Genomic DNA, 27,485 nt, shown 5'->3' with positions numbered 1-27,485 from the left:
CTAAATATTTCCTAGAAGCAAAATGATCAAATGCCATGAAAGTTATCCAGATAGAGTTCAATTTCTTAATATGAATATAATTTTCTGGTTGTACTTAATATTAGAACATACTAAATCATGTTCTCTCCTTCCGACTTCCTTAACTCTGTTCTGGAAATCTAAAAGAAATCTTAGAACTAAGATCAAGATTTTCCTAAAAACTATACAAATATTTTTGTTGTTGATTTTTTCTTTTTTTAATACTTCATAAACAGCAGGTGGGGTTGACAGTTACCAACTTAGCCCCATGAGCCATTCTGGGGCTCAAGTTTTGGGGTTTCTTTTGTTTTTTGGTATTTGGGCCACCCCCAGGAGGTCTCAGTTTATCTATTTCTATGAGCATATGAAGTATAGTTGGGAGGGGAATGTCTTATCTTTTTAGCTCAACTAGTAACTGGAAGTTCACGTGGCTTCCTGGCAAAAAGTTCAGCTTTGGAACCAGAACTGGATCAATAATGCTGCTTTCTTGACATTTGGACAACTTAAATGCTAACTCTAGAGCTTAGCTCTTTAAAAAAAAAAAAAGAGAGATAAACATCCTGCCTGAAGGATCATTGTGAGGATTAAATGAAATCTTAGAGAAAAAATAATCTGCAAATAGATACTCTACAACAGGATAATAATCAATAATAAAAATATGAAATATTAAAATCAAAATAAATCTATTTATAGACTAATAAAATAAATACTTGCCATGTGATAAAGGTTATAGGGGTGGGGGGTTAGGCCACACTCTGTGCTGCTCAGGGCTTACTCCTGCCTTTGTGCTCAATTATCACTCCTGACCAGGCTTGGGGTGGGAAATCATAAGTGATGCCAGGAATAGAACCCAGGTCAGGCAAGTACAAAGTAAATACCTTACCCACTGTGCTCGCCCAATCAAGTTATTTATAAAATACTTCGCCTTGACTGTAAGACATTCTCTAGCAGCACAACCAAACTGTCTACTCTTCTTTTCATGAGTCTATGTTACCTATGATAACACAAAAACAGATTCTATTCTCACCCAAAGGAATGCTAGCCTTTAGAACTTCCCACTCTGTCCTATATGATATAACATATGTTTCCTATGAAAGAACCATCTGATCAAGACAACTTTCAAGACCATCAAGTCCATAGGCCAACTAAAGATTTGCAAGCTCAAATGTCTAACTGGGGGCAGCAAGTACCAAAAGTGGGTGAGAAGTCTAAAGGAATCATAACAAATGGGGTGTATACTGAGGCAAACCACAGGATACTTGCCCACTTTTGACAAGGCAGCCACTATTCCCTCCATAAGACCATCACCCTGATAAGTGTGGAGCCAAACTTATCAGATCTGACTTCAAAACAGCCAGGTATGTGGATTTTTTTAATGCGTGTTAATGTGTACAACTTCCAATATTTTATTTTTTTGCGGTGCGAGGAATTGAACCCTGGGCCTCAAGCATTTCAGGCATGTGCTCCACCACTGAGCTATATTCCTAACCACTTGTTCCAATTTTTCAAAAGCTTTACTTTGGCCAAATACAACATCAGTGTGGCAGGTGGCAGGCAAGGTCAGAGGCCTACAGTTTGCACTGAACCGTTTGACCTATCATGGTTCTTCTGACTTAACAGTCACTCAGACTGTCAATAAAAATCCCTAGAAGCTGGAGAGATAGTACAGTGGGTAGGGAACTTGCCTTACATTTGACCTGGGTTCAAAACCCAGTGCCACCGATGGTCCCTGATCCCTGCCAGTAGTGATCTCTGAGTACAGAGAGTACAGAGACAGGAGTAAGACCTGAATACTGCCAGATGTAGCCAACAAGACTAGAACAGACTTTTTTTTTTTTTTTTTTTTTTTTTTTTGCATTTTGGGTCAAACCCGGCAATGCACAGGCTCTGACTCAATCTTTTGCACAGGCTCTGACTCAATTACTCCTGGCTCTGCACTCAGAAATTACTGCTGGTGGTGCTAGGGGTACCATATGAGATGCTGGGAATTGAACCTGGGTCGGCCATGTTGGCTGCGTGCAAGGCAAATGCCCTACCCGTTGTTTTTATCGCTACTGCCCCAACACATTTTTTTTTAAACTCCGAAAATATCAGAAGTGCTCTTTAATTGCATTTTGGGGGAAATAATAAAAGGCCCGTTGTTCGTTGATTTGCTCGAGCGGGCCCAATAACGTCTCCATTGGAGACTTTGTTGTTACTGTGTCTGGCATATCGAATATGTCACGGGGAGCTTGCCAGGCTCTGCCCTGCGGGCGAGATACTCTCGGTAGCTTGCCGGGCTCTCCGAGAGGGGCAGAGGAATCGAACTCGGGTCGGCCATGTTGGCCGCTTGTAAGGCAAACGCCCTACTGCTGTGCTATCGCTCCAGCCCAGGGGAAATAATAATTTGTAAAAAAAAATGATATGATTTTCTAGCAAAAATACACAATAAGCAGTGAATATATAACTCAAATACTAAGATAAGATTCCCAGTTAGTGAGAGGAATGTGAAACTTTTTTCAAGGTGCTCCATACCCCAAGCAGCAGGGAAAAGATTGAGTAAAAATGCCAAGAAGATAGAATTCCCTATCTCTGCTTACTTAGTTAACCAGTTTACTTATTTATTCCTTAAAATTTTTATTCCTTAAAGAAAATAAAGCTTTCGGGGCTGGAGAAATAGCACAGAGGGTAGGGCGTTTGCTTTGCACGCGGCCGACCCGGGTTCGATTCCCAGCATCCCATATAGTCCCCTGAGCACCGCCAGGAGTAACTTCTGAGTGCAGAGCCAGGAGTAACCCCTGTGCATCACCAGGTGTGACCCAAAGAGCAAAAAAAAAGAAAAGAAAAGAAAAGAAAGCTTTGTTGAGATGTAATTTACTGAATCGTTTGGGGTCACAGACCGCATAACCATTACTGTAACATTTTAGGTTTCTGTCCTCTTCAAATAACTCCACACCCATTACCAGCCAATCCCATGTTGCCCAGTCCCCAGCTTCTGACAATCTTTAATCCACTTTCCGTCCTTATAAATTTTCCCATTCTAGACATTTCATATAAAAGGAAGCACACAACCGGTGGCCTTTTGTGACTGGATCACTGTTTTCTGTTCAGGTCACACCTAGTGGTGTTCAGGGCTTACTCCTGGCTCTGTCCTCGTGGATCACTTCCAGTGAGTCTAGGGAGACCATATAGGATGCTGGGAATCGAACCCGGACAGGCACATGCAAGGCAAGTACCCTGCCCACTGTACTATCGCTTCAGCCCCTATGACTGGCTATTTTCACTGAGCATAATGTATCCAAGATTCTTCCATGTTGGTAGCATGAATCAGTATTTCTTTCCACTCCGTTGCCAAATAACATTCAATTATATAGCTATACCGATTACGTTTTTCCTCTTGAGTTAATAGACATTTGGGTTGTTAGACATTTGGGTTGTTTCTACTTTTCTCTTGGTTATATAAAATTCTAATATGAACATCCATGCACAAGTTTTTTGTAAATATCTTTTTGGAGGGGAGTGGAGAGAAGCTCTTAAGCATTGTTGAGGGCACTCACGGACTATTTCTGGCCCTTCCCAACAAAACGAGACAGCAGCTCAGTATCAGGGGTGGCACTGTTATCCCGCAGTTCAGGGCATGCCCAGGGTGATCCCAATAGTGCTCAGGAGCCCCCTGGGCTATTTCGGGTGATTCTCAGGGACCCAGTATCACTCCCTGTGGTGCTGAGGCCCAGCAGCGCTAGGCAGGGCACAGAAAAATGAATTGGCTGGAGGCAAAATGTATTTCTTTTTTTTTTTTTTTTTTGCTTTTTGGGTCACACCCAGCAATGCTCAGAGGTTACTCCTGGCTTTGCACTCAGGAATTACTCCTGGTGGTGCTTGGGGGACCATATGGGATGCCGGGGATCCAACCGGGGTGGGCCATGTGCAAGGCAAAAGCCCTACCTGCTGTGCTATCGCTCTAGCCCCTTTAATGTATTTCTTGCATGCATGAGGCATTGTGTTCAAAAAATAAAAATAAAACAAATACTAGTATTCTCACTGCTTCTCAGTGGTTCTCAGTGCTCAGAGTCAAGGTAACATCTAGTGCCAGAAACCAAAGTCAGTGTCTTCTAGTTGGGCCACATCCCCACTGTACATAATTTTTGCATTAAATAAAAAAATAATTATTACTGGGGCCAGAGTAAGAGTACAGCGGATAGGGTGTTTGCTTTGCATGTGGCTCACGAGGGTTTGTCCCCAGCATTCCATATGGTCCTCTAAGCCTTGTCGGGAGTAATCCCTGATTGCAGAGCCAGGAGAAAGCCCCGAGCATTGCTGGGTGTGGCCGAAAAACAAAAATATTGTACTACTGAGCACCACTGGGTGTGTGCCTCTTCTCAAAAATACACACACACACACACATATCTGTGTATATATAAAAGTCATACTATTTGTGCTGGCAAGAGAGTTCAGTGGACAAAGGCCCAGGTTCTGTCCCCAACATAACATGGTCCTGCAAGCACAGAGCTGGGGATAGTCCCCAAGCACTGCTAGGGATGGCTACCAAAGCAAACCAAATTTCATTTCATTCATTCATCATCCTATCATTCGTCGATTGCCTCGAGCAGGCCCCAGTAACGTCTCTTTCATCCTAGCCCTGAGATTATATATTCAAGGCTCTTTAGGAGAATGAGACCCATCATTGTTACTGGTATTTGGCATATTGGGTACGCCACGGGGAGTTTGCCTGACTCTGCCCTGTGGGCAGGCTACATTCGATAGCCTGCAAGTTTGTCGAGTTCCTCTTCAGGTATGCCATTATTTGCTAATAAACAAGTACCGTATTTATTTATTTATTTATTTTGTTTGGAGGCCACACCTGGCAGTACGCAGAGCTTACTCCTGGCTCTGCACTCAGGGATCACTTCTGCCTGGGCTCAGGGGACCCTGCGAGGTGCTACTGTCTGGGCCCAACATCTTATTTATTTTATTTATTTTTTAGTTTTTTGGTTTTGGAGTCACATTGCACTGTGCTCAGGTCTCTGTACTCAGAGATCACTCCTGGCAGGACTCTGGAAACCATATTTGTTGCTGTGGATCAAGCCCAGAATGGCCACACCGGAGGCCCAAAATATATGAAATATTAAATGATCATTTGTGATTGATTCGTTTTGTAACTGGTTTATTCCAGTGAGGGCTGAGGGTGTGCAGGGTCTGTGCCGGCAATGCAGGTCACAAGGCAGAATTCCAGACTAGGGGCCAGGCAAAGCCAGAGCAAGAAGCATCAAGCAGGTTAGGTGCTTGCCTTGCATGTGGCCAACCCTGGTTCGGTCCATGGCACCACAAATATTCCCCCAAGCCCTACGAGGAGTGATCCCTGATTGCAGAGCCAGAAGCAAGTCTCGAGCATAGCTGGGGATGCCCCCCTCTCCTCGAAAAGTTCAAAACTCCACCCTGGTCAGGGTGCAATTACACTGAAGAGCATACTCACACAGAACCTACACTCTCCAGACTGGGACCATTTGTTTGTTTATTTGTTTGTTTGTTTTTCAGACTGGGACCATTCAGATTAGCACTAGTAAACCTCACCAGCACCACTTTGGCAAGTGGGAGAAAACTCTCCAGGGAAAACCCACAGGAACATTGGGAGACTGTGTAAAGTCCACCCAGTGAGAGGTCGAGACTTTTTTTTTCTTATCAGCTCTATAATGGGTGCTGAACGTTATCCAAGGACCAGCTATACTCCAGTAACTCGGTGTGAAGGTCCCCTTCTCTGAGTACTGACACATAGAATACTAGCTCTGTCCTCTAGCTCAGATGCTTTCCAGTGAGACAAGGGATCAGTGGCTCTAATTTAGAGCTGGGGAAACTGAGCTCAGACCTTAAGAAGCTATTAGACATTCAAATGTGATGGATGGGGGCTTGGGAAGTGTTAGAAATCAGAATTCATAAAACTGTAAGCATTTATTTTCCTGAATTTCTCTTTAATTATTTTAACACCTTAAAAAGAGTTCTAGGAATGTGTGATCCTTACTTGGTTAACCTTATGTGGCATTTTGCTTCCCTGGTTCTATTCCTTTTCAAAAACTGAATTTTTTCAAGGAAACAAGAAAAGAATTCATATATATTGAGTTTAGGATTCATTACATTGAGGAATTGATTACTTTCAGCCAATTAAAGACTCACAGCTCCCTGTCTTTATTTTGCTTTAAATTTTTAAAAATGTTATTTCATTAAAGAACTGAGATTATTGAGCTTTGGTGGGGTGGGGGAGGTGCAGCACACCAATTGTGCTTAGGGCTTACTCCTTCCTGTCTGTGCTCAGGGATTAGTTTTGGTGGTACCAGGGGACCATACATGTTGCCTAGGATTGAACTTTGGTCAGTCATGTGCAAGGTAAGTGCCTTACCCACTATACTATCTCTCTGGCCTGTGGGTCATTTTTTTTTATTATTATTAAAGTTTCAAAATCCCAGTTTTGGCAGACATTTTTTCAGTTTTCTGTGATAAATTATTTGGCTTTCCATAGTTCACAGAATCCAACAAGAAGTATCTTGGCCTAATTGGGAGCCAGTGTATACTAAAACAACATATGAAACACCCACTATGACCCCAAGGACACTATCCCCCTTTGACGCTGTAAGAATGAGGAGCAATTGGCATCTATTTTCAATCTTCGTGTCCAAACACTGACTTACTGCTTATTATTTTTTTCCTGCTTTCTGATTTAAGTAGACCCGAATGCTCACCACCAAAGAAGAAGATTAAAACAATATCATGCAGTAAGTACTCTTTTACCTGTTCATGTATTCAACAGGTTTTATTGAATGCTTGCTGTATGCCAGGCACCTGCTAGGTGCTTGGGATACAAAGATCAGACAGGGTTTCTGCCTTGAAGTGTACACTGTATAAGCAGACACACCACTGGGTAATTATAATTGTGAGCACATTAATTAATGTTGGGACTGTCATGGGATCTCAGAAGAGAGGTATTTCACCTATCCTGAAAGGGAGTAAGGCAAGCTGCAGAAGAACTTGAATTTTATTGATAAAAATCTATAATCCAATGGGCAAAATTGGGGATGGAAGGTAAGGTTCAGCCTTAAAAATTAGATAACTTTGTAATTTGGGATAAAAACACCCAATAACTGGAAAGTAAAAGAGATGCCAATTTATGGCTAATAATTTATGTTGAGGGAAAAAATGGATCTAATATTGTGACAAGGTAGACATCACAGTTCCAGTACTAGAGCTAAAAGCTCTAAGTTTTGTTTGCTTAAGTGTCTCAACTTTGTTGTCCTTCCCCAAAAAGTAAGAACTGTTGTGCCTGTAAGAGACAGTTCTTGGATTCGCTCTGAGTTGCCTCTGTTAGAATTGGGAACATGGGAATAAAGTCACCCCTCACTCGAAGGAATGAATATTTAGAGCCAGTGTTTAAAAAGAAAACCAATTAGATTTGCAAATACTGCCCTCATATAAAATTAAGATGTAAATAAAAATTACAGGTTAACTGCACTTGAGATTTTCTAAGTCACAAGTTTGAGGGGATTTACAACAGCATAATTTTAAACCTTCAAAAAATTTTTTGCAATTACCCTGTGAGCACCTTTTTTCACAGTTGAGAGAACTAAGTACAAAGAGGTTAAGAAACTTACTTTCAAAACTAGTAAATGGCAGAGATGGAATTTGAACCCAGGTCTATTCAATTGCAGTGCCTATTACTTACAGTACTTCTATGTTGGAATAGAAACTTGCATGGGCCCATTAATCTCAAGCTGCTTTGTGACCACAAACTCACCCTGGCAAGAGTAAGCTACTCTAGATAAATGGCAAATGTGGGTGGTGAGGCAAACCTGCTTCTGAAAAACTCCGATAGTGCCATCTTCAAATGATCGTCAAATTTGGATATCATGGATCCCACTTCAAGTACCACTCGTAAATATTTTGCAAGGAAGTCATCCAAAAGAGAAAACAGAATGGAACAAAAGTTCCACGTTGAGATAAAGCAGAAAACTTGATTAGCAGCGGTAGAGAAGAGTCAGCCTGCCTGAAAAGAACACCAAAGTTAACTTTAGATGTTTGCTTTTTAAAACTACCAACCACATTTAACTAGTCGGTACGTTCTAATGTTCTATTCATGTGCACATGTGGTGTATTATTGCCTGTCCATCCACCAAGAGTGTAATTTCTGCGTTCAACTAACTTTTCAAAAAAAAAAGGGGGGGGGGTGCTGGGGCGGAGGGTAAAACGCCTGCCTGGCATGTGAGGCTGGCTTTGATCCCCTGCCACGAAAAACCAAGCAAGGAGCACCCCCCCCCAAAAGAAAAAAAAGTCCCAAATAAATATCCTCCAAAAGGGATAAACATCACAATTCGAAATGCGCCCAAGTGCTCTGAAACCCAGTTCTGAAATGGGTGAACGCAGGTGAGCCACGACGGCAGGTGAAGGATGCTCCCGTGAGCGGCCCAGCAATAAACTGCACCTCGACTGTGCTGTCTCTGAACGTGACCGACTTCCTCCCTTTGGGGCAAGTGCCACTGGTTGTGCCCGTGCTCGGGTGCAGAGACGGGCAGACGGCTCTAACCTTGGGGTGCCGTGGCGGACCCAGCCTGAGGAGGAATCGATCCTGCCTTCCAAAGGACCAACCGAGAAGGGCCGCTCCCACACCAGCCGTCGGGACAGAGCACTCTGCCACCCCGCCCGCCCGGAGAGTGGAAGCGCGGCCCGTGGCCCGGCGTCTGCAGCCTCAGCCCGTGCCCGGCTCGCGGGGTAACGCGACACCCACGGCTCCTGCAACCCTAGAGGGGCAACATGGGCGCCCTTAAGTGGTGTGATGGGGGGGAAAGATAGCACCACAAGGATCCGTTTGATTCGCACGGTAATCCACACCGAGGCCAAGCAACCGGCCCGACCGTGAAAAACGTGGTCTCCGGTGAATTGGTCCATTCCAGCAGGCCTCGCCGGCGCTTCCTGCCCGGGAACCCCGCCCCCGCATGGAGCCCCCCAACACGGACACGGAGGGGCCGTGCTTGCATTACACGCGACAGTGATTGGATTTCCAGGACGCTAAGACGGGGCTTTGTGTTGAAGTAAATACAAGGGCAAAGTTCCAGACGGGCCGTGAAACTCGAGCACACCCGAGAAAAGGAGGGGACAGCGAGCGCCCGGCCACCGAGACCAGGGCCCAGCCGCCCCGCAAGCCCGGAGCGGGGGGCTTCGGCGCCCAGGAAGGGGCTTCTTTGGGAAGCCGGTGCCGCTGCCTCCTGGGAAAGGAGACCCGCCGCGGCCAGAGGCCCACGGGGTCCCGCCGCCCCGCGCCGGGGAAGGCGCGAACCGGGGCTCCCTGCGCCCCTCTTGGCCGGCGGGGAGCCCGGTTTCCCCGGACGGGCTCCCCGAGGGCCGCCCTCCCCTCGGAAGGCCGCGGGCAGGGCCGGGGCCTCCCACCTGCCCGGCTTTGGCAGCGAGATCGGGCCGGGCAGGGGGGGGAGGCCTGCGGGTGTCTCCTTCGCCCGAGGAGCTGGAGACACTTGCGGAAAAGCCAGGCCCTTCCCGCCCCGGCGGCCGCTCCCGTGCGGGGCTGGCTCGAGCTAGACACATGCACACACACACCATCGAGCTCTGCTTTCCCGTAGCAGCTGCTGCCGCTGCCGCTGCCTCTCCCGCCTCAGCTCTTTGCCCGGCATCCACACACATTCAGATTTGCGCGCTGTTTCAATCCTTGATGACGTGTCCCCGGAGACAGCCAATCGCCGGCGGGCTCTGGTCAGGACAATGGGAGGGATCGGACCAATGGGCGAGCCCCGTGAGTTGGCGGTAGCCAATAGGCGCCGCGCTGGCTGGAGAGTAATGTTACAGAGCGGAGAGAGTGAGGAGGCTGCGTCTGGCTCCCGCTCTCACAGCCATTGCAGTACATTGAGCTCCATAGAGACAGCGCCGGGGCAAGTGAGAGCCGGACGGGCACTGGGCGACTCTGTGCCTCGCGGAGGGTGAGTGTGGGGCAGCGGCGCGGCGGGGAGAGCGCCTCGGGCAGCTCCCCAGCCCGCGCGGCGGCCGGATCCCCGCGGCCGGGAGCCGGCGGGTCAGGCTCCACACAAAGGCAAATGAGGGGGGACCGTGGGGGGAACTGCGCACGGAGCGAGCCTCCGGCCGGGCGCGGGAGCCCTGCCCCGTGCCGGAACCCCGGCCCGCGGGCTGCCCGGGGCGCCGCGAACGCCGAGCCCCGCGACTTTACACCCCCGGCGGCGGCCGCGCTGACGGGCGCAAAAAAAAAAAATTTTTTTTCCATTTGAAAAAAAAAATTTTTTTTTGGGTAACCGTGTGCGGGGCCGAGCGTGCGGGCGGGCGGGCGTGCGGGCGGGGGGCGGCGGGGCCGGGAGCGGGGAGGCCGGCGAGCGAACGCCGGCGAGCGGACGGGCCGGGCGGGCGGCGGCGGCGGCGGCGCTTTCCCGGGCTGCATCGGCCGCCGCAGGGGAGCCGAGCGGCGGCGGCGGCGGGCACGGGCGGGCGCTGCGGGCGAGGCGGGCCGGGGGCGGCGCGGGGCGCGGGGCCGGGCCCGCCGGCCTGTGCCCGGGCGCGGCGGCTCGGCGGCGGCGGCGGCGGCGGCGGCGGGGGGAGCGGCCGCGCTGCGCTCGCTGGAACATGGCTGACTCGGCCGGCGCTGCTGCTGGCTGGAGAGAAAACAAGGCGGGCGGGCGGGCGGGCGGGGGCGCTGGGCGCAGCAGTTCCCAGGCAACTTTTTTTCCCTCCCCCCAGCCCCGCGTCCTTCCGTGCGGGGGCGGCGGGGCGCGCGGGCCGCGCCGGGGGAGAGCGGGGCGCGGCGGCGGCGGCGGCGGCGGGCCCGGGGGGAGGGGAGGGTCCGCGCGCCCCCCGCCCCGCCCCTCCCCCGCCGTCATGGCCGAGCGTGTGCGCCAGAGCGCGCCGCCCGCGGGCTCGCCCCGCGCACACCCGCACACGCGCGCGCACACTCACGCGCACACACTCGCACACGCACACACACACACACGCACACACACACAAAGGGAAGGAGCCATATTCGCGCTCGCCCTCGCGGCGGCGGCCATTCCGTGCGCGCCGGCCCCGCGGCCGCGGGCGGAGCCAGCCCCCATTTCGAGCGGGGCTTCTCGCGGCGACGCCGCCGCCTGACAAAATGGGGGCGGCGGGCGCACGTGGCGGCCCCGGCGACCAGCGCGGCCGGCCGAGTCGGGGCGGGGGCGCGGGCTGGGGGAGGGGGCGGAGGAGGCGGGGGGGGGGGGACGACGACGACGACGGGGACGCAGCCCGCCCCGCGCGGCGCCCGAACTTTTTAACGGATTAAACACACGCGCCCGCGGAGACACACGCGCGCGGGCGGCCGGGGGCGCGCCGGGCCCCGGGGCAGCAGCGGCGCCTTTTGTCCCTCGTCCTTGTTTACGCGCAGAAAACTTCAGACCGGACGTGGAGTCCCCGGCGAACTGCGCGGCGGGCCGAGGCGACCGACCGACCGGACGGCCGCCTCCCCGCGAAGTTTCCCGACCGAGAGGAAGATTTTTTTTTAATCTCCCCCCCCCCACCCCCCCCAGCCCTCACTGCGGTCAGGGTGGGGGGGACGGAGCCTGCGCCTGGTGGCAGCTCCCGGCCCAGACTCGCCTCCTTAGCGCTGGGGAGTCGTGTCCATCCACGACTTGGAGGCACTTGTTTTCTTCCCCGGGGTTTTGTGCACGGAGACTGGTTGGGGAGATGGCCCGGGGGAGAATCGGGGAGGGGGGTCCTGAATCGTGGAAAGGCGGGAGGTTGCCACTTGGGTCTTCCTTTGGCGGGGGCAATAAAAGAACCATTCTGGGCTCGCCCCATGCGTCTGCACTTTGTTCAAATCACATCGAAGGAGCGTTCGGGGCGGGGGGTGTTGTTTTTTAAATTGTGGGCAGGGGTGGCTGGGTGTCGCTGTGAATTTTGGTGTTTGGTCTCTGGGATATTGTCACTATTGTGTCGGTGGCGATGTGTTTTTGTATGTCATCGCCTGAGAAGTTAAAGTGCTTGTGTGTGTCGCCATTGAATGCCAAACACTTATTTTCCTTCCTTTTCTAGAAAATAATTAAACATGGGCAAAGGAGATCCTAAGAAGCCGAGAGGCAAAATGTCATCATATGCATTCTTTGTGCAAACTTGCCGGGAGGAGCACAAGAAGAAGCACCCAGATGCTTCCGTCAACTTTTCAGAGTTTTCTAAGAAGTGTTCAGAGAGGTGGAAGGTAAGGGGGCTTAAACACTGGTGGTCTCGGGACAAGCCATTCCATGAAGGACTGACTTTGGTTCTTTGGAGAGTCACGTCTTAAATTTCCACATTAGCTTATGTTCACAAATAATTTTATTTTGGTAGACTATGTCTGCTAAAGAGAAAGGAAAATTTGAAGACATGGCAAAGGCTGACAAGGCCCGTTACGAAAGAGAAATGAAAACTTATATCCCTCCTAAAGGGGAAACAAAAAAGAAGTTCAAGGATCCCAATGCACCCAAGAGGCCTCCGTAAGTATCTTTGCCCAGTTTTATTTTCAAAAAGTGTTGAGCAGCTAGATAAGATGAAATCTCCCAAACCAAGCCACCTTGTGGGTTTCGAGTGTATAATACAAGTTTTTAGCAAAGAGTTGCCAACCCAAGTTTGTAATTTCTGTTAAGTGGTACTTTTAGCCAGAACACTTTCATATACTTGCCTCCTTTGATTTTCGTACTTTTATTTCTTGAAAAGTGTCTCCTTTGAGGTTTTTTGGGGGGACGGGGGGGTGTAGAATATTCTGAAATGTAACCGTGTGAGACTCTGGTTATGTGAGGTGAGCTTTAATTACAAAGGGGCTTTAGTGATTTATCAATAAAGTACACATTAAATAACATCCTGGACTTAATTTCTCTTTATAGTTCGGCCTTTTTCTTGTTTTGTTCTGAGTATCGCCCAAAAATCAAAGGAGAGCATCCTGGCCTGTCTATTGGTGACGTTGCAAAGAAACTGGGAGAGATGTGGAACAACACTGCTGCAGATGACAAGCAGCCTTACGAGAAGAAGGCTGCCAAGCTGAAGGAGAAATACGAAAAGGTAAGAAGCGCGGATTTGCCTGGTAGAAGAACAGCTCCATTCTCTTGGCTGTTGACTGTAGTCTTAAGTCTTTTTTTTTTTCATTATTATTGTTATTTTTTAAATATAGAGGATCATATTGTGTATTTCTTAATATAATTCGACTTGAGGAATGACCTTACACTTAATTTGTTATCTCGCCCCCTTATCTCCGTGCTGAAAAATCTAAAGACACTGGGCCCTGTGAACATGCCTGAAACACTTTGTATTTCCTTTAAAACCACCTTTGTTGTGCTAAAAGGTTATTAGGCTGTTACTCTGTAGAGTACTATAGTATGAAGGAAGTGCTATGACCCCTTTAATTGGAATTGAAACACAAAGATTTTCGGTTGTTCTGTGAGAATTCTATCTATTTGTAGCTATTTCTTAATCATACCCTTATTGGAAGATCACTTATTGAAACAAAATGTACTGCTGTGGATTGGCTTCTAACAATGTAAACCTGTAGAATGCTTTTGCGCACTCAGAAGGTGGCAGTGTCTACCCTTTAATCAAAGTCTCTACATTCTAGATTTAATAAACTCAACTGAGGGTGGTGGTACGTAATTGTACTTCAGTGAGGCGTAACATTGCCAATACTCAACCATGCCATTTCGTTAGTTAGAGGTGGTTAATTAAAACTGTCCTATAATGTTCTTAGATTGATTTCTCACCATCTTGATCATTTTTGGAAGTCGGGGCGTGGGTCTCCAGAGACTGTGATGTTTTAGTGTGAGTGAAATGTTGGGTTCTTTTGGTTTTGCTCTGTCCTTTTTCTCCTCTTAACTGGCTTTTTGCTTTTTCCTCTCCTGCCACTTTTTCTGCCTTTATTTTGCAAGGATATTGCTGCATACCGAGCTAAAGGAAAGCCTGATGTGGCCAAGAAGGGAGTTGTTAAAGCTGAAAAGAGCAAGAAAAAGAAGGAAGAGGAGGAAGATGAAGAGGATGAAGAGGATGAGGAAGAAGAGGAGGATGAAGAAGACGAAGATGAAGAAGAGGATGATGATGATGAATAAGTCAGTTCTAGCGCAGTTTTTTTTTCTTGTCTATAAAGCATTTAACCCCCCTGTACACAACTCACTCCTTTTAAAGAAAAAAATTGAAATGTAAGGCTGTGTAAGATTTGTTTTTAAACTGTACAGTGTCTTTTTTTGTATAGTTAACACACTACCGAATGTGTCTTTAGATAGCCCTGTCCCGGTGGTATTTTCAATAGCCACTAACCTTGCCTGGTACAGTATGGGGGTTGTAAATTGGCATGGAAATTTAAAGCAGGTTCTTGTTGGTGCACAGCACAAATTAGTTATATATGGGGATGGTAGTTTTTTTCATCTTCAGTTGTCTCTGATACAGCTTCTACGAAATAATTGTTGTTCTGTTAACTGAATACCACTCTGTAATTGCAAAAGAAAAAGAAAAAAGTTGCAGCTGTTTTGTTGACATTCTGAATGCTTCTAAGTAAATACAATTTTTTTTATTAGTATTGTTGTCCTTTTCATAGGTCTGAAATTTTTCTTCTTGAGGGGGAGCTAGTCCTTTGCTTTTACCCATTTTGGAACACAAGAATGATTACAGTGTTTATCTTTCATACAGTTGACTCGCAAAGCTTTTGTCTACACACCTTGCATATTCATGATGAGGGTAATAAAAGTTGATTTAGGACAATTTTCATCCATAACTGAATCTTGAATCTCAGTTGATAGCAAATTTCACATAGCCCTATTATATTTACAAAGTGAAGGGTAAGCCAATGCACTCACAACATGGGATTATTACAATCAGACGTTTTGAAAATCTGTCCTTGAAGGACTAAGAGAAAACGATGTTCTAGCCTTCACTTGAGGACTCTACATTCTCTAACTTCCATTACCATGTAATGGCAGTTATATTTGCAGATCCCACGTTAAAGAAGACCTGAATGTATCTCCAAAAGCGTGAGCTCAAAATACAAGACTTCCCAATGTTTTGGTTGGTTCGTTGTTGAGGTTTTGGTCCTAGCAAAGGCTCTGAAAAGTGCTGGCTGTGAATGTCTTCTGTTTAATAGACTACATGAGTTTCCTTCCACTGGTGTTTTTGATCACTTGAGCCAACTTAAAAAATAGTGAAAAATCGGGTATATTTTTCTTAAGGGATTGTCCCTTAGTCATCTAGTGGACTTGCGGGAAGAAGACATTTAAACTTTGAGTTATCAATTTAGTTTGATTTTCCTTTATAAAACAAGCTCATCCATAAGGGTCATAATGTTTATCTGCTTAGCAGTTTAGGGAAACAATTTGGCAATTGTGGTTTTTGAGATTATCGTTCTCTTAAAGTGCCAGTGTTTTAAAATAGCGTTCTTGTAATTTTACACGCTTTTGTGATGGAGTGCTGTTTTGTTATATAATTTTGACTTGGATTCTTTCCATTTGCATTTGTTTATGTAATTTCAGGAGGAATACTGAACATCTGAGTCCTGGATGATACTAATAAACTACTAATTGCAGAGGTTTTAAACGTTAGTTAAATGGCTTTCACTTAAGTCTAAAGATTTTGTTATAATCTTGTTTCTAATATTTCTTAGTAATACCATTTAAGTATTAACTGGCAAAATTTCTCTTCAAAAACATGCTTAAGATGGATAATGGACTCAAGTTTTTGTTAACCATTCTAAGTTTCAGGGTGCGCTATATATGTAAATGAGGAAAATCTTTTTTTTTTTTTAAATTTTAAGAGAGTTGGGGTAAACAACATAGTGATTGCTTTAGGGCAAGGCTCATAAGTAAAAAGCCAAAACTGATAGTAATTATAAAAGATTCCCCCCCCCCCCCAAGTCAAATGAGAGAACCTCAGTAAAGTCCTGAAGACTGAATTACAAATTTTTTACTCAAAAGGGAACAAAATATTCCTGAAAGTGTCTATAGAACCAGCATTGTCAACATCAGGTACTGATTAGTAATCCATTTAAAAGTGAATTCTGCCTCTAGGAAACTTGGTGAAATTCACTAGCTTCAGGTCTTGGCAGGGAAAGTGGCCTAAAACCCTCTTCCATTTGAACTGTACTAAAGGTTCAGTTTACTATGTTTCATGATATTCCCTGAAACTTAACCCACTGAGTTGTGCAGCTAGCTAACAGTTGGCTAATCTTTGTCTTACCAGAGGTTTTACTAGCATATAGGAACCATTTTAATGTTTTAAAACAGGGCAATGTGGGCCATAGAGATCTTTCCTAAACCACCTAAATTTCAGTATTAAGGATTTTTAAAACAACAGGTTCAATACAACTGCACACAGATTGGGAGCTGCTGTCAGCTGGTTTACTGTAACTGATCATCTCAGAAGGTGTTCACACTTGCCACACTTGTGTGTTAGTGCGAAATCCGGAAAAGGTAGTCTTGTGTACTGTGCACCATAGGGGGTTAAGAATTAAGTGATAAAGATGAAAAGTGACTGACCAACAGATAACTTGCCTTACAGCCTAAGGGAAATGAAAAGTTGCAGATGTTAGGATAGTATCTAGTGTCACTGAAAACTACCCTAGAGAGAAAAATGAAAAGCATGGCCCCACTGGCATTGCATAATCTGACAAAGTTCAACTCCAGGTCTACTAGGTATACCTCTAGGTTTTGTGTTTTGATTTCTTCGGATGGAGTTTCTCTCAAGCAGTGCCCAGGGTCAAAGCTCCCCCACCCCTCCTGCATCTAGCCTGGCCTTTCAATGTAAGAGCCACGTGGATGGAGGTAGTTGTTAGGGCTGGGATGAGAGATCCTCCGCGTGTGCTGGGGGTCGAACCTGGGTCAGCTGCATGCTCAGTATGTACTAACACCTGTGCTGTCTCATGGCGGGTGGGGAGTTGGGGGGAGGAACAGTGTCTTAAGTAAAAGCTAGACACTATACATAGGATGGAATCACTGCAGATTTGCATTAAATGAATACTTCAATTTTGGGATTGCTCAAATGTGTATCATTGACTAGTAATCATTGCTGCTTATTAAGGGGTTGTAGGAACTTATTTTAGAAAAGTTTTAATTTCTCGGCACATGCGGCTAGTGCTCAGGGCTGCTGACTCTGCACTCACGGATCATTCCTGGTGGAGACTGGGGAACCACATGGGTGCTAGGCAAGCACGCTGCCCACTGTACTATCCTTCCTACCTCTTAATTTGTGCGAGAAGTTATTTGAAATACCCTCTAAAATTGTGTAAAAACCAGGAAGCATTTTGGATACTGACCCAGCCAAAGATGCGAGGTATGTCATTTTCTTGGTTCCTTCTAATAACAACATGATCAGTAAAACTAATGCCATAACTTGGGAAATTCCCTTGGCCCAAAGCTAAATTATTAAGTGGAATAATGAAGCAAAATGTTAACCAGTGGTAAGAATGCTGCTATTTCATGATAAATGGTAGTACCAAAGCACATACCACACGGGGCAGAATGACATAAGGATAACTTAATATAGGTTTCACACTCCTGCCTATTTCCCAATAAATCCTATCTCCCAGGAGGAAGTAATTATATATGCCTTTAGGCATGTCCATGTGTTTGAATGTCCTATGTAGTTGAACTTGGTTTCCCACTGGGTAGAAAAAAATAGAGATCTGAAATTATAGGAGAAATTGTGATAAACCTTAAAATGAGATTAAGACCAAGGTGTGTAAATACAAAATAAGAGTGTCAGTGGATGAAGATTAAAGGGATCCTCCCAATTTTTGTATGTAGTTCTCTTTTCCTAGTCTCACAATTACGACTTACCAGCCTTCAAAGTACGATGCCTCACGATGCATTTATCTGATGATTCCTTCACTGATGTCATTAAGTTTATTTCTCATTTTTGTGCTATTTCTAATATTAACTACAATGAACATCTGTGTACATTTACGTATATGTAGGATTTTTGATGCTTAGTCAAAAATGTCCTTTTAAAGTTGGCCAGATGCTGACAAATTGCCCCCCAATGGGCTATCTACTTAATGTGAAACATTTTAACCATAGTTTTTACTGCTTATTCTTTGGCTCTGTGAGAGTCAAAAGTGTGAGAGTCAAAAGCAATCCATTTTGAAAAGACAAAAGTTAAAAATACAGCATTTGTTAAAAACCACATAAGACATAAGAACTGAGACCTTTGGGTTGGTTATTATTCAGAAATCTGATTAAATTGTTTCTCTAAATGTTACTGCAATAATAGTAAAGAAAAAAATTGTTTGAAAATAAAGAACTTCCCGTTTTGGTGTCCTCCTGAAGGAAGGGGTAGAGGTGGGAGCCTTTTCCCTAGCTGAATTGTATGTCAGTCTAGATAGAAACTGCATCCAAACATTTTGGGAAGGGAAATTTGGCCACAAAATGAAGCTGGGAATTCTGTGAGCCCAATTCTGGGCACTAGGAAAATGGTTATTTGGAAAAGTGGAATGGCTGGATACTGAGGACCTACCTGAATCAAACTGACTGCGGTCACCTCCTTGCTAGTGGTGGTACTTTAGGGTCAAGGAAATACTCCAGTGGTAAATGCAGTTAGTAGACTTTAAAGTGGAATAAGACTTGCTCTCTAGAGTTACAATAGAAATTCTCATGACAGAATTTGAAACGTGTCCTCTGGGTTTCAACTGGAGATCATTTAATGTGATGTGGACTTAGAAACTAAGTCCTAAAAGGAAATAAAGGTGTGTGGGAGAGGATAAACAAGGAAACTCAGTGATTAAACCCTAAGGTACCAGCATGATGCCCAAAAAGGTGTGAAGAGTAAGAACCTGGAGTCCATTGAGAACAAGGACTTGGCTCGCCCTCTGCTCCCCACCTGAATTTCCAGGAACTTGGCCTTTGCTCTGCAGTTTGGAAGCCAATTGGCCTGCACGGGACACGGGCTTAGTGATCATGGAAAACAAACACACTCAGACTTGAGAAGCAGCGTCTCATCACAAGAGGAACGAGAGTTGCCATTGCTCTTTAAGAGAGTAAGGGTTAGCACTGAATGCCGTGTCTGTCCCTGTGGGTCAGATTCAGAGCTTAGCTCAAGGCCCTGGAGCATGACCAAGACAATCTAGGAGTCCACAGTAGGTGCAAAGCCAGCCAGTTGGAGATGCTTTGTTCACTTAGTTTACCCTCACCCCCACTTCACGCCCCTTGGTCGATCCCTTGAAGACGGAGACAGCACACATTCTTGGTTGAGATACTCTTGGGTCTCAGCCACTCAGCCGTGATGCCTGGTAGGGGCTGCACTTGCTTTAGTTCCGGTGCTCATACTGAGTTCTCATATAGAAATTAGAAAAAGAGAACCTCACAAAAATGAAAGAAATGATACATGCCAAGTTGGATGCAGGAGATTCCCTCCGTGGGGCTCCCACACAGTCACAGGAAAAGGTTGCACATCCAGAGTTGAAGGGGAGTAGCACCTCCAAAAGAAAGTGCGCAAAGGTCATAGGTCACTCAGCAACACTGATACCCAGGTGCTCTGGCATCGCATTGTTTTAAATTTTTTTATATTTTATAAAGTAGCACTGTAGCACTGTCCTCCCATTGTTCATCGATTTGCTCAAGTCGGCACCAGTAGTGTCTCCATTGTGAGACTTGTTACTGTTTTTGGCATATCAAATACTCCAGGGGGAGCTTGCCAGGCTCTGCCATGCAGGCGGGATACTCTCAGTAGCTTGCCAGGCTCTCAGAGAGGGATGGAGGAATCGAACCTGGGTGCAAGGCAAATGCCCTACCTGCTGTGCTATCGCTCCAGCCCATTGGGCCAGTGGCGCAATGGACAATGCGTCTGACTACAGATCAGAAGATTTTATAAAGTAGTTCACAACATTTGATTACATTTAATATTCAAACACCAATCCCACCACCATTACACCTTCCCACCAGCATATTTCAGATGTTTCCATCTCGAATCCCAAACCCTGCCCCAAAGCAGAACTGATATATTTTGTATTGTTTGTTATAAAAAACCACTGAAAATGCCATAAAAAAGAATCCTTAGAGGAAAGAGTGTGAAGATTGTTGTATTTCACCCAGGGGCCATTAAACCCTTCTATAAGAGATCACTAACATGTTGTTAAAGGTTGAGCCTTGTGTGCTTTTAGATGTAAAAAGCATATTTCCCTCCAAGATTGGTTGCCTCCTACTTTAAACCCCATCAAATGTGGTGCGGTACTCTTGGAGGATGGGTGGTGTGTGGTTGCATGGCCACATTAGTGGGTTCACTCGTGTGTGAGGTTCAGCCCAAGTGTGTGGAGAACAGCCGTGAGCAGGGCGGCGGTTGAGTTCTGGAGGTTTTCGGCTGTGGGGACTGGGTCCCTTGGAGCAGGGAGGGGTCTCACCTGCCCCCCATCCGCTCCTCCAGGGCACCCTGAATGAAACAGCCTGGCGTGGGTCTGGCCGCATGGTTATGGCAGGTGTCATGTTATACTCCCTTCCGGGAGAGAAGGACATTCGATCTAGATGGTGGCCATGACAGGATTATCTGGTGCCAGCCAGGGGTGGCTTATGGATGTGACTGCTGAGTCATTGGAGACGGAAATACAGGCAGAGGATCCCTGTTCCCAGTTCCATTGAACCCAGAATTATCAGTCACAAAGTCCTGCATACCTGGGTTTTCTGGGGATTCACTCGTGGGTGAGGCTTGGGCAGAGCTCGTGGAGGACGGCTGTGAACATGGCAGCAGTTGAGTTCTGGAGATTTTCGGCTGCTGGGCTGGGTTCCGTGGGGTGGCATTGTGATCTTGACTGTGGTTCTCACCCTGCAGTCACAGTACTGGCTCACACTTGATGGCAGCGCTGATGGAAATGGCTTCCAGGATCACATGCTGTATGTGGAATGGTGTGCTGGATGGAACCCTTGGTCTCATGCGTGCAAGGCGGGAGCTTTAGCCCTCAAACCATTTCTCACACCATCCACTTTAAAAGGCAGATCCCAGGAGGAAGGACCAACGGCCCCTTCATTCTCCTACCTGGGATCTTCTCACATGACTGCCACCAGCAACACTTGAGCTTAGCAGCACTTTGCCATCTCTGACTGCTCTTAATCCAACTTCCTTCTTTTTTCTTCTTTTTTTTTTTGCTTTTTTTGGGTCACACCCACCCAGCGATGCTCAGGGGTTACTCCTGGTTCTACACTCAGGAGTTACTCCTGGCGGTGCTTAGGGGACCACACAGGATGCCGGGGATTGAACCCAGGTCAGCCACATGCAAGGCAAATGCCCTACCTGCTGTACTATATCACACCAGCCCCTTCAATCCTACTTTCTTCCTTGACTCAGAAAAACATCCAAACAAAATAGAACAAGGTTCATCAAAGTTGTAACCTAGCAGATTCAAAAGGACTGGGCAGTCCCAGATGAATGTGTACTACTAATGTCCTCAACTTAACCTTCGCAAAAAAAATAATAATTTTAAAAACAGTTTACCCAGGGCCAGAGAGACAGTTTAACAGGCTAAGTGCGTGCTGTACTGGTATGGGTTAGACCCCAGCACCACATGGAGTGACTCATGCACCATTAAGACCCCAAGCACTGCCCAAAGCAAACAACAGAAAACAAAAGTTTACTCTTGCTAGGACTGAAATCTGCATTCTTAGGCAAGAAACAAGCAAGAAAACAAAAATTCCCAGAAATACTATTCACATATTGTGTGCCCTTCTAATTTTAAATGTTCTATATATCTATCATTGTTAAAGACGAGCAAGGGAGGCTGCTAAAATCTCAGGGCTGGGACAAATAGAGATGTTACTGGCACCCGCTCAAGTAACTTGACGAACAACAGGATGACAGTGATACAGTGATATCTAGCGGATTAATTTAATAAATATAACTAAATTTTTAATTGAGGTGAGGTTTAAATTGACAATTTTTATTATTATGTTGTAAATTAACCTCTTGAAAGTGAACAATGTACTGTGCTAATTCACTGTACTGATGACTTCCACCTTTCTCTAGTTTCAAACATCTTCAGCCCTCACAAGGAAAACCCACACTGATTAATCACACACTCTTTAGCCCTTAGTAATAATCTACATCAATGGTAAAGGTTTTCCTACTCAGGATATGTCATATAAGTACAATATTTCACATTCGGATCTGAATTATCTTACCATCATATTTTCAAGGTTCAGCCAGATAATACTTCACTTCTTTTTGTGGCTAAATAATATTCCACTGTGTATATACTTCACACTCCATTGATTGACATCTGTCCTATTGTCCTCTTATTTAGTGTCACTTGTGCCATTATGTCACTGTCACTGTCACCGTTCATCGATTTGCTCGAGCGGGCCCAGTAACATTGTGAGACTTGTTACTGTGTTTGGCATATCGAATACATGGCAGGAAGCTTGGCAGGTTTTACTGGTGCCACTATGAATGGGCATATATACATATTTGTTTAAATTCCTACTCTCAATTCTTACTCAACATTTTTGGGGTTTTTTTTGGGGGGTCACACTCGGTGGTGCTCAGGGGCTACTATACCGGCTCTATTCTCAGGAGTAATTTTTGGCAGTACTCTGGGGACTGTATGTAATGTCAAGTATCAAACCTGGATCAGCCACAGCAAGTGAAGTGCCTAAACCCCTGTACTGTGTTTTCTCTCTGGTTCCTGTGTTTAATGTTATTTCTTTTCTTCTCTCTCTCTCTCTCTCTCTCTCTCTCTCTCTCTCTCTCTCTCTCTCTCTCTCTCTCTCTCTCTCTCTCTTTACAGTTGGGGGGCATACACAACAGTGCTCAGGACTTATTCCTGGCTCTATGCTCACTCCTAGCAGGCCTAGGGGGACCATATGTGATGTCAGGGATCAAACTGCATGCAAGACAAGCACCCTACCAGCTGTACTATCGATCTGGCCCTTGTATTTAAGATTTTGAAACTCTTCTCTAGCAGCTGAACCATTTTACATTCCCTCTACCAATGTTTGTGTCCTAGTTTCTCCAGAGGCTCCCCAGTGCTTCCTACTTTCCTTTTTTGTGGAAGAGGTGAGGGCTGTCCAGCACAATTAGTGGTGCTCAGTACTTACTCCTGCCTCTGTGCTCAGCAACTGAATGTGGTGCTGAGAATTGAACTGAGGCTGGCTGCAATGCAAGGCAGGAGCCTAAACCTCTGTCCTATCTCTCCAGGCCCATACTGTCTTTGAAAATAACAAAAACAACCATCTTAGTGGGCTTGAAATGGTGTCTCACTGTGCATTTCCTGATGCCTATGTGAAGCATCTTTTTTTTATGTGTTTATTGGCCATTGGTAAATCTGGAGAACTATAGTTTAAGCTCTTTTGCCCATCTTCTAATCAGTTATCTTTGGTTTTGAGTGTTGTTTGTGTTTTACAAAGATGACAAGATATAAGCATTCTGTTTTTCAGTGGAATGCCTTTCCTGCTTACTAGTTTATCTTAAACAAGTTTATGCCAGCATGTGTTACGTTCCACGTGACATCAAGTTTAATACCTGAAGGGTATGTCACAAAGTGAATGTAAAATACCAAAAATGAATTAATCAAGCCTGCGTTGTTGGACATTTGTGTCTTTCTTGTTGCTTGTGTTTTTCGCTATCATGGAAAGACGAGAATTAGTATACTTTCCTTAAACCCAAATCTTTGTGCCCGTGATTTTGGTTGTCAGCGCAGGATATTGAACTTAGCTCTCACATACACAAGGCAGGCATTGGTGACACGCTACATCCCTGACTGCCCCCCACCCCTTGTGATTATTTTGTCAGGTTACAAATATATTCCTCAAAGCAAAATTGCTGAATTAAAGGACGGACCCAATTCAGTATCTTATGAAGTTGCCTTCAGAAAGTTTTCACCCAAATGGAACAACCATTTCAAAGGCTATTCAGACAATTTTACATGGGAGGAACACAGAGCAGGTCATGGTTTCTAAGATTTTATAAAGGGTCAAGCCCCCAGCAGTGGGGGAAATCGTGAAAGTGAGAAACCTTCAAAAGCAAGCAGATGAAAAGCCTAGGAAACCTGGAGAGCAAATGGGTAGAAATGTCTTTATACTACTTTTCAGGTTGAAGATTAACAGAAAGAGTTTTGATATTGAAGTAATTGCAGGACTATAAAAAGAGAAAGCAGATCTATTGGAATGGGTGATAAAAAACATTGAAACTTTAGCAAAAGCAATAACGCTTTTTGCTTTTCATTACATCACTACTCTTTATCTACATAGTTTTCAAAACTTATAAGCAAATTCTATCAGAATATTTTTATTAGCATTCATTTTATTGAAATTAAGTCAAAGTTAACTTTTTTAACGATAATTTATGATAGACCAGCAATTCTAGAAAGGATATCTTATTGAATGGCAACAACCAAATAACTGAATTAATTAAAAAAAATATTCTAGTGAATCCTGTAGGAATCTGTTTCATACATTGAGAAGTACTGGATTTTATGCTATATAGATAAAATGAAAATGGTGTGCATTTCACATTATTTTTAAGAAACTAAATCTATTTATTTATTTATATTTTTTGGCTTGGGAGGTCACACCCAGCGATGCACAGGGGTTACTTCTGGCTTTGCACTCAGGAATTACTCCTGGCAGTGCTCAGGGGACCATATGGGATGCTGGGAATCCAATCTGGGTCGGCCGCATGCAAGGCAAACACCCCACCCACTGTACTATCGCTCCAGCCAGAAACTAAATTTTAGAGTTGAAAATTGTAACACTTCATGTTATGAATTTATAATTGTTATTATCAGTATAATCATAATTTATGAAAGACACTGACTTCGGTTTTTCATTAGCTATGTTATTGTATAATCATTCAACTGTAAATATTACTTCAATTTTTCAAAAAGTTAAATGTTTGAGGAGCTGGAGAGATAGTACTGCAGGTAGGGTTTTAGCCTTGCTGTTCAATCTCTGGCATCCCATATGGTCCCCTGAGCACTGCCAGGAGTATAATTGCTCAGCACAGAGTCAGGATTAACACCTGAGCATTGCCAGGTGTGGCCCCAAAATAAAACAAAAAGTTAAATGTTTAAGTCTTTGGAGGTTTTGGGGGGTAGGTGGGCGGGGGTCAGACCTGGTGATGCTCAGGGCTTACTCCCGTCTCTGTGCTCAGGGATAACTCTTGCGAGGGTTTAGGGGACCAAATTTGGTGCTGGGGATCGAACCCAGTGGGCCACATGCAAGGCAAGCACCCTTCCCATCATACTAGCACTTCAGCCTAGGTTTGGGGAATTTTTAAAGAACTTTAACTAAGAGTAAAGCAATAAAAAAAAAAACTCCCCAAACCATAAATGCACCTCCTTGTGAAGTATTATTTTTTGTTATTTATTCATTGTTAACAAGGCCAAATTAAATTTTGTCCTCATCCTTGGAAGGCTTGTTTAAGACATCTCCAAAAGAAACATGAACACATTTCCATTTTAGAGAAAAATTAGCATAAATATATAAATTATATCTGCATTTGAAGGCAAACATCATATAAAACTGGAGTGATAGATAGCTCAGTGGGCTGGACACATGTATTACACCAGGAATTCTGGGTTCGATCCCCAGTGCCAGATAGAGCCCTGTAGCACTAACAGGAGTGACCCCTGAGCTCCAAGCCAGTAGTAGCCCTGAGCAGTGCCACAGGTGGCCCCAAACCCCAAATTAACTAGACAAATGGGAATACCCATCATTAAACAACCGCAGGCACAAATAAAATTCCTCTTTAATAGCTTTCATAGCTCCACCGTCAAATAAAGTAACTTTGCAAAGAGCGAAACCAAGAACAGGTACACTTGCTTTCACTTAAATCTGAACATCATGAATGCATGCATGTGGTGCAGGTGCTTGGAGAGGTTCTAATCGCGAGCTGGCAAGTTAGTGGATAACCCTTTGGTAGGTATGGCAGTCAATGGGCCTCAGCTCCTGCTGGGGGTCCGGGTCCAGGAGACTTAAAGGGCCAGTTCTGAGAAATGTTACACAATTGTCAACATTTCTACTGATACGACAACTGAGTGCCCAATCAAAACACCTCCTTTGATTTGTTGCGAAGGTTCTGGGACTCAGGGCCTTGGAAGGGACACTCAATCCTGCCATATGAAACTCACAGTGTGGTGCTTGGGCCACCCAGGGTCCCGGCTAGCATGGGGCTGAGGATCCATCCAGGGCCCTGTTGCAGGCCAGAATGCACTTGGAGCTCCTTCTTTGAACAGGAGCGGCCCTCTTCAAATCCAGGAAAGGGGCCCCTGGAATCATTTTCCTTAGAGACAGGCAACGTAATGAGAGGTGCTGTGGGTATTCATTTTCACAAGAGACTTAGAGCAGTTACTTCTGACTAATGTTCAGAAATACAAAGGAATTTCTTAAATGGTTATTCTTTCTCCAAGGTTTGGGAAGGGACGTCTCCGTAAAGTTTCTGGTCTAATTCAGAGAGAAAGCAACAGGTAGTTAGTAATGGAGCTGACTTACAAGTGAAATCTTCAATGATCCTTTCTCTTATTTTAGATTCTTTTCCAGATCAAATCTGCCAAATTTTCTAAAACACACAACATAAAATCCATATGGCATTACTTTGGGGAGACAGATTTGGAGGAAAGTTTTTAAGGGGAAAAGCAGCAAAGTGTATTCAGGATAAAGCTGATCAAAGTTAAGGTTGTGATTTAAATTTAAACCCATCCTAATAAGGCTTTTTTCCCTTTTGTTTTTTGGGGGGCCACATCTGGCAATGGTCAGGGGTTTCTTGTGTCTCTGCATTCAGTAATCACTCCTGGCAGTTCTCAGGGGGCCATATGAAATGCCAGGGATTGAACCCAGGTCAGCCACATGCAAGGCAAGCATCTTACCCACTGTACTATGTCTCCGGTCCCACTAAAAAATCTTTTAATTTATGTTTGTTGGTTTGCGTTTGGGTTTTGGGGTTACAGTAGGTGGTGTCCAGGGCCTATGCCCTGCTTGGTGTTTGTGGAGGTCCTTTTGGGTGCTCATGGGACCATACAATGCTAGAGATCTAGATCTGGGGTCCTGCATGCAAAAAGGTGCTACAGCCTTTTGAGCTATCTCCCTGGCCCCATAAAGTGTTTTTGAATTTTTACAAAAACCATTAGAAAAGGTTGTGCTTATCAAAATGTGGCTGCTCCAATCAAACATTACTGCAGCACTGAACGTTTGTGTACAGGATCCTTTTTGTGTACAGGATCTTGAATTGGTCTAGCATGAGTTCTAAGGTATATGTATCACTTGATCACTTGATCCCCCGTTATTCATCAATTTACTCGAGTGGGTGCCAGTAACGTCTCCATTCATCCCTGTTGCGTGCTAGCGTATATATATAAACTCTCTATATAGAGAGAGTTTAATATAGAAAAACAGGGCAAATACTTGTTTTTCCCTTGGGAGAGTCCAAAGTACGAGCAAACCCAGCAGGTTAGAAGTGCGTCTTCTTCGGGGTTAGGGACATGGTTTAGCAGCAAACTCTTGCCTCGCATGTGTGTGGCCCTGGGTTTGATCCTTAGTAACACACAGACACACACACAC

At 45.3% G+C, this 27,485-nt stretch overlaps 1 protein-coding gene across 1 annotated transcript; it reads left to right on the top strand.

The window, feature by feature from the left end:
• Positions 1-9,821: 9,821 nt before the first annotated feature.
• HMGB1 (high mobility group box 1) lies at positions 9,822-14,540 on the top strand. The gene is made up of 5 exons (XM_056109791.1): positions 9,822-9,965; positions 12,043-12,205; positions 12,334-12,479; positions 12,867-13,041; positions 13,899-14,540. Exons 2-5 carry the CDS (start codon positions 12,056-12,058, stop codon positions 14,073-14,075), a joined length of 648 nt encoding a protein of 215 aa, XP_055965766.1. The 5' UTR covers positions 9,822-9,965; positions 12,043-12,055; the 3' UTR covers positions 14,076-14,540.
• Positions 14,541-27,485: the final 12,945 nt, after the last annotated feature.

This window comes from Sorex fumeus, unplaced genomic scaffold (assembly GCF_029834395.1).
Source record: "Sorex fumeus unplaced genomic scaffold, SorFum_2.1 ptg000008l, whole genome shotgun sequence".
Lineage (NCBI taxonomy): Eukaryota > Metazoa > Chordata > Mammalia > Eulipotyphla > Soricidae > Sorex > Sorex fumeus.
Note: the sequence above shows the minus strand (reverse complement) of the source record. Positions and strands in the feature narration are given on the sequence as shown.